We start from the raw sequence: 18,221 nt of genomic DNA on the forward strand, positions 1-18,221 counted from the left end.
CTATCTGTTCACATTACCACATTTTAAAAAAAGACTTGCCTTTATATAAAAATGTAAAAACAAAATACTGTAGATGCTGCAGATCTGAAATAAAACAAGGAAAGTAATGCAAAAACTGAGCATGCCTGGCAGCTTGCTCTGTGAAGAGAGAAACCATTAACATTTCCAGTCCAATGACTCTTCTTTGGAACATTCCAGTTTCTGAAAATGTTATACTGCCACTCTTGAAGTGTAGTCACATAGGAAACATGCTGTCCAATTTGCAAGTTAACTCTTATAAACAATCTGATAAATGGCTAGAACTGGCCTTTTTGTTTTCAAATAATGGCTTCGTGATTCGTTCAGAATATGGCTGCACCCCTTCTAAAGCTAATAGATCTTTCCCAACAAAACTGAGACGTTACAACTGATGTAGTCAAGCCAGAGCTCTGTACTGGTGAAACGTAATTTTCTCACTTTGTATTACAGACCAATTGATGTGAAGGCCAGCATTGTATTAATCTTTAAAATTACTATTTGAATCTGTCTGTTAATTTTGAGATTTTGAAATTTTGGACTGTAACTCTCTCTGCTCTTTACACTTCCCTGCTTCTGAGCTTCTCAACATTTAGTAAAGAAAAACTCTGTTCTATCTATCTTTGGTCCAAATGAATGACCTCTCATTTCCTCACATTGAATCGATCTGCCACAATTTTGCACACTCACTTAGTCTTTTTTTCAAAAGAGTGTCATGGGTTGCATTGTAAAGTAAAGCTCTCTCTACACTGCTTCATAAACATTTGGATGGCAGGTACATCGTAATAGAGATTAGGGATCCCTTTACCATGTTCCCATCAGTCTAAGGATTCCCCTTTTAATTCCTACTGCAGGCATTTGCTAGTTGGGTACAGTTTTTGTGCTGTGGCCACATGTCAGATCCATTGACTGGAGATAATGTTGATCCCAAGATCCTGATCAGAAGGAACACACAATTTGCCTGGAGCACAATGGCTGCATCCGTTGGATCTTCTTGTTTCTGATTTACTTCTAAAATTTTTCTTCAAAATGTATGGATGTCACACTGGGTATATAATGCACTTTATTTCCTCTCTCCTCAGGATAATTGGGCTTTTCTCACAAGGGTTTCTGTCTGGATACATGGTGTGGAATATCATTGTAGTTTATGCACTGTCAGGTAACAATTTCTCTGAACTCCCAAATCTACTGCAACAATACAGCATGTTGGTCTACCCAGGACAGTGTCTCCTGTACATGCTGCTTGCCATCAGCACTGTCTCTGCATTTGACAGGTAAGAAGGTGAGGGAAGGATAGATATTTTTCAGCCATCTGGGCTCCCAAATATCCCTCAAAATATGTACCCAACTACATGGTTCGGCTTCCAATGTGCAATTCACTCACTGATTATACATCAGTTAACATTTCCTTGAGTGGTTCAGTTTTGAGAGAGTTTTGCTAAATTTTTTTGCAAGAGCACATTTCCTCCATTGTCTTTATGACAGGCATCTTGATGACTGCAGAATGTGCATTGCAAAATGTGAGTTTGGATTTACCTATGATTCCCCCAGTTGGGGGTCTCAATTTGTGATTCACCCACTTGGTGTTTGTGATTCCCTGTTGAGTGACCACTGGTTTGTGGTCACTCAACAAGAGCTTTGTGTCTGTGATTCCTCCCACACGGTGATGACATGTTTAATTATTTCTCCTTATATTGGGAGTAACTCCTACAGAAGCGCTGTAAGATAAATAGATGCTGGTTCCCAAGAAGAGTTTATGGATCACTTCATTCGGAAGTTTGAAAGCCAGAAGTGCAATGCTAGTAACAACCAAACTGGTACCATATAAAAGTAACCAATTAAAGGGAAATCTTGGAATAAAAGCATTAAAACATATTGATACTTTTGGAAAACTCAGTAGGTATCTAAACTTTAACAGTGGCAGGTTTGATCAAAAAAGAAGTTGGCAATGACTTAGGTACAAAGAAACCCATGGAGCAAGTGTGAGTCTGCAGGAAGTGACAGATTTCCAGTGTAGGTGATGTTGCTTAAGGTGGTTGTTACACGGTGGCACCCGTTTTATGGTCTGGACAGTTTGCAAGGAGATGAAACCGACTTTCAGGCCACCTGTAAGTTGCCAAGTTTCAGACCACCTTGCAACAAGTGGCACAGATCTGCTTCTGCCTGTCTGCTGACCTGGACCCACTGCCATTTCTCAGATCAGTATGCCAGATCTTACTGGTGTTTTTGGTGGTGTTGACACTATTTCTATTTTTCTATTATTTTTCTAATTTTCGGTTTAGGACTGAGAGCTCAAGAAAATTAAGATTAGCTTAACCATCACCCCTTGACATTCAACTGAATCCCCCATTATCAACATCCTGTGGGGTGCCACTGATCAAAAATTGAACATGCCCCATAAATATAGTGGCTACAAGAGCAAGCCAGAAACTAGGAATTCTGCAACAAGTAACTCATCTCCTGAATCCTCCAAATCCTGTCCACCATCTACAAGGCATGAGTCAGGGGTGTTTTGGAATACTCCCCACTTACCTGATGGTTGGAGCTCCAAAAACACTAAAGAAGCATGACCATCCAGAACGTAGCAGCCTGCATGATTGGCACCACATTCACAAGCATCGACGCCCTCCACCGATGCTCAGTAGCAGCAGTGTGTACAATCTATAAGATCCATTGCGGAATTTCTCTAAAGATCCTTAGACATCACCTTCCAAACTCATGACCACTTCCATCTATAAGGACAAGGCCAGAGGATACGTGGGAACACCACCACCTGCAATTACCTTCACTCTTCCTTCACTGTTGCTAGTTTGAAATCTTGGAATTCTCACCCTAAGGACATTGTGGGCCAACCTACAGCAAGTGGACTGCAGCTGTTAAAGAAGGCAGCTCACCAGCACCCTTTCGAGGGGAAACTAGGGATGGGCAATAAATGCTGGCCAGCCAGTGATGCCCACACCTCTCAAATCAATTTAAAAAGATAAATACGTTGTTAAGTTTTATTTATGTTTGTGTAAAATGTTTTCGTGAAGTGTGGTTAGCAGTTTTCAGGAGAAAGTGAGGACTGCAGATGCTGTGGATCTCCTCTACATTGGGGAGACAGGCCGCCTACTTGCGGAACGTTTCAGGGAACGCCTCTGGGACACCCGTACCAATCAACCAACACAACTGCCCCATGGCTGAACACTTTAACTCCCCCTCCCACTCCGCCAAGGACATGCAGATCCTTGGCCTCCTCCATTGCCAGACCCTGGCCACACGACGCCTGGATGAAGAGCGCCTCGTCTTCCGCTTAGGATCCCTCCAACCACGGGATGAATGTAGATTTCTCCAGCTTCCTCATTTCCCCTCCCCCCACCTTATCTCCGTCCCAACCGCCGGATTCAGCACCGCCCTCTTGACCTGCAATCTTCTTCCCGACCTCTCCGTGCCCACCCCCTCTCCAGCCTATCACCCTCACCTCCTTCCACCTATCGTATTCCCAGCGCCCCTCCCCTAAATTCCCCCCAACCCCTCCATCTTTTATCTCAGCCCGCTTGGCACACCAGCCTTATGCCTGAAACATCGATTCTTCTCCCTCTCGGATGCTGCCTGGCCTGCTGCGCTTTTCCAGCACCACACTTTTCAACAACTAGTGGTTTTCAGGAAAAAGCATCATGGTTCGTGCAGCCATTGAACGGTAAAACATATGAGTCCCTGTGACTAAAGGATCCATACACCATCAGACAGTTGCAAGTCTACTTAATGCCAGCCAATCTGTCATCTATACCTGACCTGGAAGCAGGATCCTGTCCATCATTGGGTACAACACTACTCACCATTACACACGCTTTTGCTCTCTCTAACCTGCCTACCATCCTTGTGCAGTTTCTTCTCTCCCAGACCCCTCGTATACAGCTAGGGTCCCTCCGATCCAGCTACCCCAAAACTGGTAGTATCCAAAATCCAGATGTTGTCATAATCTTTCATGTGGTAAAAACAATGACTGCAGATGCTGGAAACCAGATTCTGGATTAGTGGTGCTGGAAGAGCACAGCAGTTCAGGCAGCATCCAAGGAGCTTCGAAATCGACGTTTCGGGCAAAAGCCCTTCATCAGGAATAAAGGCTTTCATGTGTCAATTCTAATTCTTAAAAAGTATATGTATTATTTAAGTTTACCTGGACAATGTAGTTTGGTCCTGCATTGGCAAGGTGTTCCTATAGATTGGTTACTTGCACCCTATTCTGTGCTCAAACTGCCACTTGACCTCACCCAACCCAGCTTGATCAATACTGTCCACCGCTTGTACTGCCTACCCCAAAGTCTGAAAATAAACATATATTGGTTTCAGGCTCAGTCCTGAGAGTACCAAGTTTGAAATATCGTACCTGTAGGATGTTTCAGTCTTCACTAGTCCAATGGATTGAAAATAAAATTGAGAACAGTTATTATAGCCCATATTAGATTAGCAGAATGGGTAGACAAATGACAGGTAGAACCTAAAAACCTATACAAGGGTTGAGAGGACCTAATGATTATCAGAAGGGAAAATAATCAATCAAGCTGTCAAAATATGGTTGATTGATTAATGATGCTACCTACTTACTTGGATCAGCAAATCCATCAGTACCTCAGCAGGATGACTATTACTGTCAAAGTAACTTCTGAAAAACAGATTCTCTACTCTGGACTGTATGTGACCATCTCTGATCCCAAACTTAAAGTTCTTGCCTGCATATTTACACCCCACTCCCCTGACCACTACCACCATATTACTACTCCTTCTCCCTGAGCAAAAGTGGGTAAATTCCAATGAGGCAGAACATCCTCCTACCACAATGAAGCAGTTCTTCCTCACTTAACATAAAACAGCTTAATTTCAGATATTTTAAACTGTCAAAAGCATTAGACACAAGTTCGCAATTCATTCATCAACATTAAACCTTTTTTCTCATTGTTCTGTTCTCTCCAGGGTTAATTTAGCTGATGCAGCAATGGCAGTGCGTAGAATTGTGACGCTGGATCCTGCTGCATTGGCCTCTGTCTGTAAGTACTTGCATTGCTCTCCATCTTAAAAAAAAACTTTCTTGCTTACCCATATTTATATTTTTGCATGTTTTGTTCCTGTTCGTATCATTGTATCACTGATCCATTGCCTGTGAATGTCACTGATCTGTTGTTTGTCATGATCTCACTTTGTATAGATATGCAAATGTTTACAATTAGTATTTTATTGTTAACTTTCAAGTTGAAGGATGCTAATCCTACAAAACAGAGAAGCTTGAGTAATACAATTTCCAATGGGAGACTAAAACCAAAATGGTACTTTTGGTTGTGCTAGTGTATTTGTATCTAATTTTTAAGAGTTGCTGGTTTCCTCTGGTACCTGGCTTGTGTGGACAAAGTTAAAAATCACACAATATCAGGTAATAGTCCAACAGGTTTATTTAATATATCTGATATATCATTTCAGTTGCATGGCACTAATCTTTTGCTTTAAATTCTGTGTCTTTTGGTCCTGCTCCATAGCGTCCTGATGAAGGATCAGCGCTCCGAAAGCTAATACGGAGGAATCTCCTATTATTCGAATGAGACTTTCAGATAATTGATTATTCAGTTAATTGATTTCCTCTGGGGCTTGGAGTTTTTTTGTGAAGTCTGTTCCCCATTCAGGAGACTAGGTAGTAGCACACCACGCACACCCGCCCTCCCAACTCTGTCCAACACCGCCCTCCCCCCGCATCCACCCCAACCCTTGTCCAGTACCACCCGCCTCCACCCTTGTCCAATACCACCCCAGTCCAATATCACCCCCCCCCCCCCCCACCCATGCCCCAAACCTGTCCAATGCTGGCCCCGTCCACCTGCACTCTCATCCAACACCGCCCCCCAAACCGGTCGGACACTGCTCCCATCCAACATTGCCCCCCTTACCCCACCCCGCCCGCCACTTAAACCCATTCAACACTGCCCCACTTCCCATCCAACCCCGCAACCCGCCGCACCTTCTCTCTTCCCCACCCTCCATCCCATCTGCCCCTGTCCCCTCTCCGGGGATATGTAGGGAAGAATATTTTGTCATGTTTATGGTAATTCTTGTATAAGGCTGGAGCAACCTTGAGATGGTGTCACAGCACAGCTCCTCACTGGATATAAATAGCACAATGTGAGCAGAGTTAGTTAGGGACAGAATGGGGAATGGGTCTGACTGGAAAACTGGCATAGACTCGGTGGGCTAAATATCTTCCTCAGTGTCATTTATGCCTGTGTGACTCTATTGTACACTAATGGAGGCCAGCTAACCAAGGACAGACTGGAAATTGTCTTTCTTTCCCTTTTTTTAAAGTTATAAGGCATCTGTAATGATGAACAGTTTTGTTGTGTTTATACAGTTTTTTTTTGTTTGTGCAGTGTACTTCATAGCTCTGGTATTATCACTGAGCCAGCAGATGCCCAGTGACAGGCTTAACAGACACCGATTCACAAAAGAATCCAATTTCACTCTTTGGTAAGTTGTAGTTTGTACATGTTCTGTTCCAACAGAGCACTAATGGAATGATAAAGCACAGATTAATTTACCACAAATGCTAATGGCTTTTCAGTCTGTAACAGCACTGCGTAAATCAGTAATTAGTGTGAGCCCCATCAGAGAATTCCTTATTATATGCTGTACTCGGGCACTTAGAAAGAGGAGCAGAAGTGTTTTAGTGAGGGGGTTATTCTGTATCCATCTCACCTCAGAGTCCTTTTTTAAATACAGGCATATGTTTATATGGAGGTGACAGTGTTGAAATGTCAGTTTGTGGTAGACAAGAGAAATGATTGAATGAAGGCTGGTTGGTAATTCACTGAAGTCTCAGCCTCTAAAATCATTTCCTGTGCTCTGTCAGGATGCTGCCCAGGTCAAATCGTGAACCAGCACATCCTGACTTAGGCAAAGCCACAGAAATGTTGAAGAGTTTATTAGCAGGTTTCTTTTTTAATCGTTCATGACCTGTCCAGTCTGTGTTTTGATCCAGTCTTAGCAATCTACCAACGTACATCGTGTGTGCTTTGATGAAAGGGGTACTTCGCTATGGGTGTTGCCTTTGTTGGCATCTTCAGGAGAGAGTTAAAGAAGAAAATGAGAACCAGTTGTTAGTTCAGAATTAGGCCTCAAACAGAATGTTTTTAGTTCCAAAAGTGGTGAGGTTGCATTACAGCTAAGATGATCATGTGTAGAACCGTTATTGAATAATGTAGACATCATAATTAGTCTTGATTATTTTCTGTAAGTTTTTTTTTTAGTTTCCCATGCTTATTATGTGTAATTGGTTGTCAGCACTTTGCAACATTGACTTCACTCCACCTCAGGAGCAGACCTCCACTCCTATTTCTTTGGTTAATCTTTAAAGCATAAAATTGGATTCCCCACCAACTGATGATATAATGACTCTATAATCTGTGCTTGTTGCCCAAAGAATATTTAAGAATCAACTATGTAACGAGGTACTGGTTTCACTAATCGACAAGGCTAGATAGAGGTGGCAGTTTCTTCTGAGTATTTGCAACAATCAACAGCTTTTTTATTTTGGTGGTAACACTCAAATTTTGCAAATCACACCTCTGCAAGCTGGGTGAAGTCTTAAGCTCTAGGTTGTTAGTATTGGATCAGAATCACTTGGTTACTGAGCTGACAGTAGCGACCTTCTGCATATTAGATTTGTAGTGAAATTCAATGTCCCATCTCAGTAGTATGTTGCAAAGTTTGCACTAAGCATTTTGTTGTATAGGACCTGTTATTAAATGAGTCATTGCCTCTCTCTCTTCAGGCCTTCTGGATCAGAGTTTCAGATTCTGCACCCTTGGGTTGTAGTGAACCTTGTAGTGAGCATCTTGGTTGGACTGGCCTGGATCTTCCTGTCATATCATCCTACGCTTGACTATACTGAAGGTACATGAGCAAAGATTATGATTAATGATGATCACCCCAGTTGTGAACAGGATAAAAGGGAAGAGGAACTGGGTATGAATCAGCACTTACTGTTTTGAGTAGTAAAGGTTTGAAAGCCTTTTGGTGTAGTGGGGGGAGAAAAGGATGTACAATGGAGGGAGGTATCCATTCCTATTTCAAAGGAAAAGTAGGACACCACTAAGTATGGGAAAGTTGTGAGTTGGGAAATATAGAAGAAAAGCAATACACTGGAACTACTTCCATGCTACATGAAAAGAGAAAAAGGCTAGTTATCACTGAGCCAGCAGACGCCCAATGACAGGCTTAACAGACACCAATTCACAAAAGAATCCAATTTCACTTTTCCTCAATGCTGTTACTTATCTATGGATATGGATGGACATGCTATATATTACAAGGATATATCTGACATAGTGCATGATACGTTTTAGTGAAATGCAAGCCTACATTCTGTAAATATCTTTAATTAACCTAGTTAAAAATCACACAATACCAGGTAATAGTCCAACAGGTTTATTTGGAAGCACTAGCTTGTGGAGCGCTGCTCATTCATCAGGTGGTTGTGGTCTATAAGACTCAGAATTTATAGCAAACCACCTGATGAAGGAGCAGCACTCCGAAAGCTAGTGCTTTCAAATAAACCTGTTGGACTATAACCTGGTGTTGTCTGATTCTTAACTTTGTACACCTCAGTCTAACACTGGCTCCTTGACGTCATTTTAATTAACCTGTTAACTTATGATGTGAATGCGGTAGGTGGCACTTTAACCCAGACCTTCTGACGCAAAGGTCTGGACATTATCACAGCATTGTGAATGGATAGGGACTTTTCTCACTGCAGCATAGGAGGTTGAGGTGTGATCTTATAGAGGCTTAGAAAATCGTGAGGGGTATTGATAAGTTTAATGGTAGATGTCTTTTCTTTCGCATAGGGGATTTCAAGACTAGGGGGCATATTTTTAAGGTAAGAGGAGAGAGATTTAAAAAGACATGAAGGGCAGATTTTTTTTTTAACAGAGGGTGATTCATGTGAGGAATAAACTTCCTCAGGAAGTGGATGCGGGCACAGTTACAACATTTTAGAAGACTTAGATAAGTACGTGAACAGGAAAGATTTGGAGGGAAATGGGCCAGGAACAGGCAGGTGAGACTAGTTTAGTTTGGGATTAAGTTTGCTATGGACTGGTTGGAACAAAGGGTCCATTTCCGGGCTGCATGACACTCTGACACTAATTAGCAGAAGAAGCAATGGCAACATGAAGAGAAACTCGTTCACCCAATGAGTGATTAGGATCAGGAATATGCTCCCTGAGTGTGTGGTGGAAGCATGTTCATTTGAGGCATTCAAGACAGAATTGAATGTTATCTGAAACAGACAAATGTATGTTGGTTGCAGGGAAAAGGTGGTGAAGTATTTGTCAGTTTTCACTCAGAAAACTGGTACTGATGCAATGGGCCAAATGGTCACCTCCTGTGCTATAACAATTGACAATTCTGTAAAGATAAAACCTGTCTTAGCACTTGTACATGTTTTCTGTCTGTGTGTTGTGTTCCCCTGTTACCAGTGAATGTGTGTTCAGCTGGAGTTGCTTATTTCCTCTGTGCTCATTATGTTGTTTGTGGTACACTGTGCCAAAGGATCATAGAGCATTAGAAGTATAGCATGTTAAGTGATGCTGTGGGAAGGTTCACTGTCAGCAGATTAAGGATTGTCTGTGGATGTTGATCCTATCTGTGTGCAACTGAGCTTCACATCCCATATCTTCTGTCAGTGCTTGGTGATGTCATGGGCAGTGTTCTGGTTAAAAGAAGACACAAGTTAATGAGTTCAAAAAGCTACAAGTCTGGTTTGGGTGATAGTTAGTTTGCTTTGATGAAAATCTACTAGAATTATGGATTGGGCAGTTATGGTGCTGGAAATGGAAATGTTAGTATGGACTACAGTGGTGTAATGTCAAGTGCTCTGAACTCTGAATCTCGCTATCACGTCAAAATCTTTATTATTTTCAGAATATATTTTTCCATTAACTGGGGAACTTAGAATGCAGGGACGCAGGATAAGGAGTCAATCATTTGATTGATTTGATTTACTGTCACATGTACCTCAGTGAAAAGCTTTGTTTGTGAGCAGTACACTCGGATCATAGTTAACAAGTACATACAGATCATAGGGTGACAAAAAACTTGGACAGAGTGGGGCATACGAGGGGAGAGGCCATTTTGGATTTGGTGCTCAGCAATGAGTCAGGACAGGTGTCAGATCACGTGGTAGGAGAACACTTTGGTGACAGTGACCACAACCGCCTCACATTTACCATAGCCTTGGAGAGGGAAAGGAGCAGTTACCAAGGGAAGATATTTAATTGGGGAAAAGGAAATAATGACGCCATTAGACAGGAGTTGGGAAGTACAGATTGGTAGCCGTTTGTTCCACAGAAAGGGCACAACAGACATATGGAGGCTGTTTTAAGGAGCGGCTGTCGTAAGTGATGCATAAATTTGTTCCTGTGAGATAGGCAAGAAGGGTTAAGATTAAGGAGCTTTGGATGACGAGAACAGGAGGAGTTTCTCGTCAAAAGGAAGAAAGCAGCTTACGTAAGGTGGAGGAAGCAAGGATCTAGCACAGCTTTAGAGGATTACAGGCTTGCTAGAAAGGAGCTCAGAAATGGGCTGAGGGGAGCCAGGAGGCGGCATGAAAAAGGTTTGGCAGGAAGGATGAGGGAGAATCCAAAGACATTTTACTCATACGTGAGGAATAAGAGAATGATCAGGGAGAAAGTAAGTCTGGTCAAGGATAGCGTAGGGAACTTGTGCGTGGAATCTGAGCAGATTGGGGAAGCCCTAAAAAGTACTTTGCTTTGGTTTTCACCTAAGGAAAGGGACAGTGTTGTGAACAAGAACTTTGAGGAGCTGGGATACAGGCTTAAACAGATCAAGATTGATGAGGTTGATGTGCTGGAAATTTTGGCAAACATTAAGATTGATAAGTCCCCAGGGCCAGGCCAGATTTATCTCGCTCTGAAAAGCGAGAAAGGAGGTTGCTAAGCCACTGGTGAAGATCTTTGCTTTCTCACTCTACATGGGAGTCGTACCGAGGATTGGAGGGAGGTGAATGTTGTTCATCTTTTCAAGAAGGGTCATAGGGGACTCCCTGGCAATTAAAGACCAGTCAGTCTTACATCTGTGCTCAGCAAGGTTTTAAAAAGAATTCTGAGGGATAGTATCTCTGATTAAAGGCAGTCACCATGGCTTTGTGAGGGGCAGGTCATGCATCACAAATCTTATTGAGTTCTTTGAGGAGGTGATGAGACATGGCGAGCAGTGGATGTGGTGTATATGGACTTCAGCAAGGCATTTGACAAGGTTCCCAATGGTAGGCTTGTTCATAAAGTCAGGAGATATGGGGTACAGGGAAATTTGGCTATCTGGATTCAGAATTGGTTGGCTGACAGAAGAAATATATTCTGCCTGGAGGTCAGTGGTGAGTAGTGTTCCGCAGGGCTCTGTTCTTGGGCCTGTGCTCTTTGTAGTTTTTATAAATGACTTTGGATGAGGAGGTTGAGGGATGGTTTCATAAATTTGCCACAGACACAAAGGTAGGAGGTGACGTTGATAGTATAGAGGCCTATTGTAGGCTGCAGCGTGACATAGACAGGATGCAGAGCTGGGCTGAGAAATGACAGATGGAGTTCAACCTGGATAAATGTGAAGTGATACATTTTGGAAGGTCAAACTTGAATGCTGAATATAGGATTAAATACAGGATTCTTGGCAGTGTGGAGGAACAGAAGGATCTTGGTGTTCAAGTGCATAGATCCCTCAAAGTTGCCACCCAAGTGGATAGGGTTTTAAGAAAGCATATAGTGTTTTGGCTTTTATTAAAAGGGGGATCGAGTTTAAGAACTGAGGTTTTGCTGCAGCTCTACAAGTCCCTGGTGAGGCCACACTTGGAATATTGTGTCCAGTTCTGGTCACCCTATTATAGGAAAGATACGGAGGCTTTGGAGAGGTTGCAAAAAAGGTTTAACAGGATGCTGCCTGGACTGGAGAGCTTGTCTTATGAAGAGAGGTTGACTAAGCTCGAAGAGAGGTGACCTGATCGAGGCATACAAGATAATGAGAGACATGGATAGAGTCAATAGTCAGAGACTTTATCCCAAGGCAGGATTGACTGGTACGAGGGGTCATAGTTTTAAAATATTAGGAGGAAGGTATACAGGAGACGTCCGAGGTAGGTTCTTTATGCAGAATGTTGTGAATGCATGGTATGTGTTGCCAATGGGTGGTAGTGGAAGCAGTCATTCGGGACATTTAAGCGACTGCAGGACATGCACATGGATAGCAGTGAATTAAGGGGTTGCGTAGGTTAGGTTATCTTATTTTAGATTAGGAATAATCCTCAGCACAACATCATGGGCCAAAGGGCTGTACTGTGCTGTACTTTTCTATGTTCTATACAGGTTGCACTGCACAGCATGTGTGCGTGGCAAGATCAATATTCTTTGAAGTTAGAGAATCCATTCATCTGTCTAATAATAGCAGGGCAGAGTGGTTGCTGTACAAGTCTGTTATGCACCAGGACAGTATGCTTTCTATGATGCACCTGTCAGAGTTGGTGAGGATCCTTATGGACATCCTAAATTTCCTTAGCCGCCTGGGGAAGAAGAGGCATTGTTGTGCCCCCTTGACCGTTGTATCTACATGGAAAGTCCAGAACAGGTTGCCGGTTATCATCACTCCTAGGAACTGACTTGACAAATTTCTTCACTCTGAGGGCTTTGCATCTCTGGAATTCTCTACCCCAGCTGTTTGTGGTGTTCCTTCATTGAGTACATTCAAGGTTGTGACAGACAGCCAGTTTCTTGGAAACAAGGGTTAGGAGGAATTCCTGGAAAATTTCGAGATAGAAGATCATCCAAGATTATATTGAATGGTGGAGCAGGCTCAAGGGATCATTATGGTTTATTCCTGCTCCTATTTCTCTTAATTCCTACCACTGAGACTGCCAATTGTAAGCACTAATATTGCCCACTTCTGCTTCTGCATTAGTCTGTTGCAACTGCAACCTATGTCCATCATTTGTGAACTTCAGATTCAGTTATTCCAATGCTTCCCATTTTCCATCCTCTATAAATTTGACCTTTCCCAAATCACTGCTTCACATATTTTAGCATACACCATATCCTGTCCATTTGTCACCCCTGTGTTTTCTGACATAGGTTGGCTCCCAGACCAACAATGTTTCAAATTTAAAATCGTGTTATGTGTTCACAGTGGTCCATAGTCTCTCCCCTCCCTGTCGCTGTAACATCCTTCCGCATAAAACTGAGAATTTGACATTCCTCCAATTTTCGTGCCTTTTGTGCAGCTTTGACTTTTTTACCCACTATTGCAGATGTAGTTTTAATGTCTAGATTGTAAGCTCTGGAATTTCTTCTCTGACGATTTGCCCCTCTCTCCCCTGCTTTAAGATTTATGGTTTTTGATCAAGCTTTTTGCCAATTGCCTAATGATTCATTTCTTAAGTCATTGTCAGTATCTAGGCGAAAGTGAGTACTGCAGCAGGAGATCGGAGTCAAGATTAGAGTGGTGCTGGAAAAGCGCAGCAGGCCAGGCAGCATCCAGGAGCACCTGCTGTGCTTTTCCAGCACCACTCTAATCTTGACATTGTCAGTATCTGATTACACTCCTGTGAAGCACTTTGGGACATTTTATGACATTAGTTGTAGGCAGCATGGTTGTGATCTCCTCACCACATTCGTTACTTTTGTCCTCCCTGTTGCAAACAATATTTTTTGCTCGATAATGCATGACAAGCCTTGTTAAAAACTCATGGGAAGCATGTGTTAACTGAGACGGTCAGTGATGATCCACTCAACTGTGAAGATATTGCACAACTATATTTTTCCCAGTTCCTGTCCATAGTTTACTCTCTTTTGTGCTTGCAATGTGGCCGTTCGCCATCCTTCTAAGTTACCCAGAGCAAATGAACTTGATAAAGGAAGGTGGACTTGCTCTTTAACTTCTGCAAGTGAAGCAGTTTGATATTACTTAATAGTTTGCTAGGTACAAGATAATTAAGAGTCAATTACATTGGCAAGGCACTGGATCACACATATGCCACACCAGGAAAAAAAAAGCAGGTATCCTGCCTTAAAGGCTATTAACTAAGAGACTAAATCAGTATATCTCTATTAATTGGATAGATAAAGAGTACAATTAAGGGCTACATATGCACGCTTGTGATGTAGGCTAATAAAGCCATTTAATAAAAGCAAACTAAGAACTGGGGTTCATATTAAGAGGTTCATATTGAAACACAGAGCTTTTATATTAAACTTGTATTGAACCGTAGGCCATTAGGATTACTTGGATTACTCCTCTCTGTCTGGTCTCCATATTATGAAAAGTTTACTGAGGCACTGGAAATGGTGCAAAAATAATTCACAATGATTGTACTAGAACTGAGAAGATATATGTATTGAGAAAGGTGGAAAGGCTGAACAAGCGGAGGCTTATTCTCTAAAAAAGTAAAGGTTTGGGAGATTTTGTAATATTGAAAAAGGCCTTGTTAGGATAGCTATAGAGTAATTGTTTCCACTTGTGAAGAAGTTTTAAACTAGGTCAAACACAAAATAGTCATTAATAAATCCAAAAAGGAATTCAGGAGGAATGTCTTCATTTAGAGAGAATGAGTGTATGAAACCTCAAAAGGCAGTATAATAAATGCATTTAAGGGAAGCTAGATAAACACATGAGGCAGAAAGGATTAGATGAAGTGGGATAAGGCACAAATGTTGACATTGATCCGTGTTGCCTGTTTCTGTGATGTAAACCTGACATAGTGAACCAGTCAGCTTTTGCGACAATTCGATGGATATGCTTGACAGAAGCATAGGTAATCTATTTAGGGTTTGTATATTGCTTTCATCTGGTTACTCATCAAATCTCTTTGGAGAATAAGGTCAACTAAAATCAATTCTTGAAATCACATTATCTTGAATTACTGGAGTTTCATAAAAGTGTACCGCAAGAATGCTGTAATATAAAGTTATGTATAATATCTATCCAATTTTTGCTATAGTTAATGAATTGGTGAAAATATAGCCAGGATGTCATGTTATTATCTGGGTGTTAGCCATCTTCATGGACTGAGTATTTACTACTGAATTGGAGTCTCACTAAAATTTTCATTTTTCTTTGTAGAATCAGAGTTTGCATCACACATGAATGACATTGGTGCACCTGATGAGAAAATTAAAGCTCAAGCATAAAATATGAGCCTTTAATACTGAAGGTGCGTGGAGCATTACATCAGAATGGTCTGGCTACAAGGGACTTTAAATTCCTTTTTGTTTGGTTTTGTGTGATGAAGATTGTATGGTGCAGATGTCCATGCTTATGCTTTCGTCCGAAGTCAATTTTCATCTCTGTTGGATAGAAGTTGAAAGGGTGTCCACATCACACATTTATGTTCCAGTATGAATAGTCCAGTGGATGTCAGTCGACCTTTGAAGCTACGAAAAGTTCCTTCTGAAAATTGGATCAACATATATGTTGAGTATGCTACAGTGGGTGGCCTCCATCTGTGTTTGCTGTGACTCTTTTGTGTAGGTGTGTCTTAAATTTTTGTGCATCTTTGCAACAAAAGCCTGAATCGCCTGCTCAATCTCTTGCACCCAGATGTAAGATACCAGTAAGAATAAACATTCTCTTGTGGAGTAAAAATTGAGGCTGACTACTAAGACAAGTGGGCGGCACGGTGGCACAGTGGTTAGCACTGCTGCCTCACAGTGCTAGAGACCCGGGTTCAGTTCCCGCCTCAGGCGACTGACTGTTTGGAGTTTGCACATTCTCCCCGTGTCTGCGTGGGTTTCCTCCGGGTGCTGTGGTTTCCTCCCACAGTCCAAAGATGTGCAGGCCAGGTAAATTGGCCATGCTAAATTGTCCGTAGTGTTAGGTAAGGGGTAAATGTAGGGGTATGGGTGGGTTGCACTTCGGCGGGTCGGTGTGGACTTGTTGGGCCAAAGGGCCTGTTTCCACACTGTAGTCTAATCTAATCTACAACATATCGCCAAAAGTATGGAAAGGGGTCATTTTATACACCGAGTGTATGCAAAATCAATTTTTATTTGGGGCTGATTAAAAGAAAGTCCTAATCTTCTACTGGGTCAACTTATACATCCTTATTTACTATAATATTAGATTGGGTGTCAAGTAGCGTTGTATACAGTCATTTGTAACTGACGCCCACGTTCAGACACTGCTCTGATCGAGGGAACTGAAGTTTGCTTTGCCAGTTTCAGCAGAGTTGTTTTGAATGCTAAGCACTGATTCACAACCCTAAATCAGCACACTTTTTTTCTTTTCTTTCATGTGTGGAATGTGGGCATTTCCTTAAATCAACTTTGCCATCTTAGCAAAGTTATCAGATGCCTCGTGTGGAAAACAGTTTAAAAATAAAACACATTGATGTACTAAGAGCTGCAGTTCTGAGACTGAGATGGAGACACAAAATTTTGTTGTACCTGCCCTGGGAATACTTGATGGAACAGTGGTCAAAAAGCTTTACTCAATATCAATATCCATCTGTACCTGCCCTCAGGATGTTTGATGGGACAGTATGCAGGGAGATTTGCACTAACTCTGCACTGTACCTTCCTGAGAGTATTTGTTAGAATAGTGTAGAAGGAGCTTAATTCTATTTAAGCTTTCACAAATGGAAAAGTCTTTTCATGTTCCCCAGCAAAGTTGTCAGGAGGTGCAGAGCCCAGTGCTCAGTGACAGTTTAAGTGGCCTGCTTAACTTGTGTTTTAGTAATCAAGTGGAAAACAGAAGCAGTAAAACTGCCATCTTCAATATGTACCTCCAAAAGTGAAACTGTTGGCAGCTAGTCACAGAGTAATTATCAAAACTACCAGGGAGCTGTATAAAGTTAAGCCAAGCAGCTGTGGTAGTTCGAACTTAAGATTTCTGAATAGGGTAGAGAAGTATAAGGTTGCTGTGCAGCATATCCCTTACAGGGGAAGTCCAGCAGAATCAGTCAGAGTTTCAGGACACGTACAACCTGTGAGCCTCATTCACTTGATGAACGTGAATTGTCTCTTAAATGAAAGGAATGTTTATCCAAAATGACTCCGGAGATGGATTCTCCTTTTATAGCATCAATATTCACTCTTGCCATGAAACCTTATGTCGCTATTCATTCAGGTTACTATTACCAACAAAGCTTGACGTTCTGATTTAGGATTTACTCATCACGAAGTTATTGCATGAAATAAAACAATAAATAATATAAAGACAAAATACAACTAAGTGATCTGGCAAACTAGAGCCATAGTTAGTACATAGTTTGCTTTAGAGTTTCTAATTGTTTATAGAGAGGTCTTGGAATGCATTGGGTTACATCTTTCTTTGTGAGCCAGAGTGCGTTTGAGTCCCAAATGTGGAATCAGAACCTGTCTCCTTGAGTTATTTTTGGTGAGATCGTGGATTTGTAGGAAGAATTGAAAAGATGATCTACAGGCCTAAGCCACAGCTCAGATCTTATTAATCAGAAGATCTTAGATTCAAGTTCCACAAGAGAAACTGGTATGCTAATACTGCTGTATGGTAGGTGAACATTCATTCGGTACTATTCAGTGTCTCAGCCAAAACTTTATTCAACAACTGAAATCTATAAATCAAATAGGTAATTTATGTCATTTCTGTTCTGGAATCTTGCTGTGCACGATCTGGCTGCTGTGTTTCTTACACTACAACAGTAACTTCAAAAGTGCTTTATTGGTGTAAAATTCTGTAATTTTGAGATTAAAAATACAAGTTCTTATCTCAATTTTTTGTTTGAAATATAAGCTTTTTAATCATGATAAAATAAAGCATTTGAATCAAAATGTTAGTCCTTGTGATTTCTTCACTCCACAAAAACCATTTCCCCAAATTTCTCCCTTTTTGTCCAGAGCAAGAGAATTCTTGACCGGGTTCAGCTCTATGGCCATCGGTCACCTCTGCACTGTGCCTGAGACCATTCTGCACCTGCATGGCTGGCAACTGAGCCTGCAGTTTCTGATCTTGATACCAAAGGTCACGTGTTATCTGTAAGGGGTCAAAGACCAGTAAAGTGCAGCACAAGAACAGGCCCTTTGGCCCGCCAAAGCTGTGCTGACACATATGCAATTCATATTCCTCTATTCTTGATGATTCATAAATCTGTCAGGATGATTCTTAAACATTGCGATTGTATCTTCTACCACCTCCTTTGGCAGCATATT

The 18,221-nt window shown here is 41.7% G+C and overlaps 1 protein-coding gene across 2 annotated transcripts in view; it reads left to right on the forward strand.

The window, feature by feature from the left end:
- Positions 1–17,843, forward strand: part of LOC122551371 (transmembrane protein 237-like) — a 35,679-nt gene extending 17,836 nt beyond the window's left edge. For both annotated transcript variants that reach the window (XM_043693135.2, XM_043693139.2), the window contains 5 exons: positions 1,098–1,289; positions 4,969–5,042; positions 6,408–6,504; positions 7,808–7,929; positions 15,157–17,843. In XM_043693135.2, the coding sequence (XP_043549070.1) occupies positions 1,098–1,289; positions 4,969–5,042; positions 6,408–6,504; positions 7,808–7,929; positions 15,157–15,224 (553 nt within the window). In that variant the 3' untranslated portion in view covers positions 15,225–17,843. The remainder of the gene's footprint in view (positions 1–1,097; positions 1,290–4,968; positions 5,043–6,407; positions 6,505–7,807; positions 7,930–15,156) is intronic.
- The last annotated feature ends 378 nt before the right edge of the window (positions 17,844–18,221 follow it).

Source organism: Chiloscyllium plagiosum, unplaced genomic scaffold (genome assembly GCF_037043375.1).
Source record: "Chiloscyllium plagiosum isolate Xiang-an unplaced genomic scaffold, Cpla_swu_hap1 HiC_scaffold_7, whole genome shotgun sequence".
Classification (NCBI taxonomy): domain Eukaryota; kingdom Metazoa; phylum Chordata; class Chondrichthyes; order Orectolobiformes; family Hemiscylliidae; genus Chiloscyllium; species Chiloscyllium plagiosum.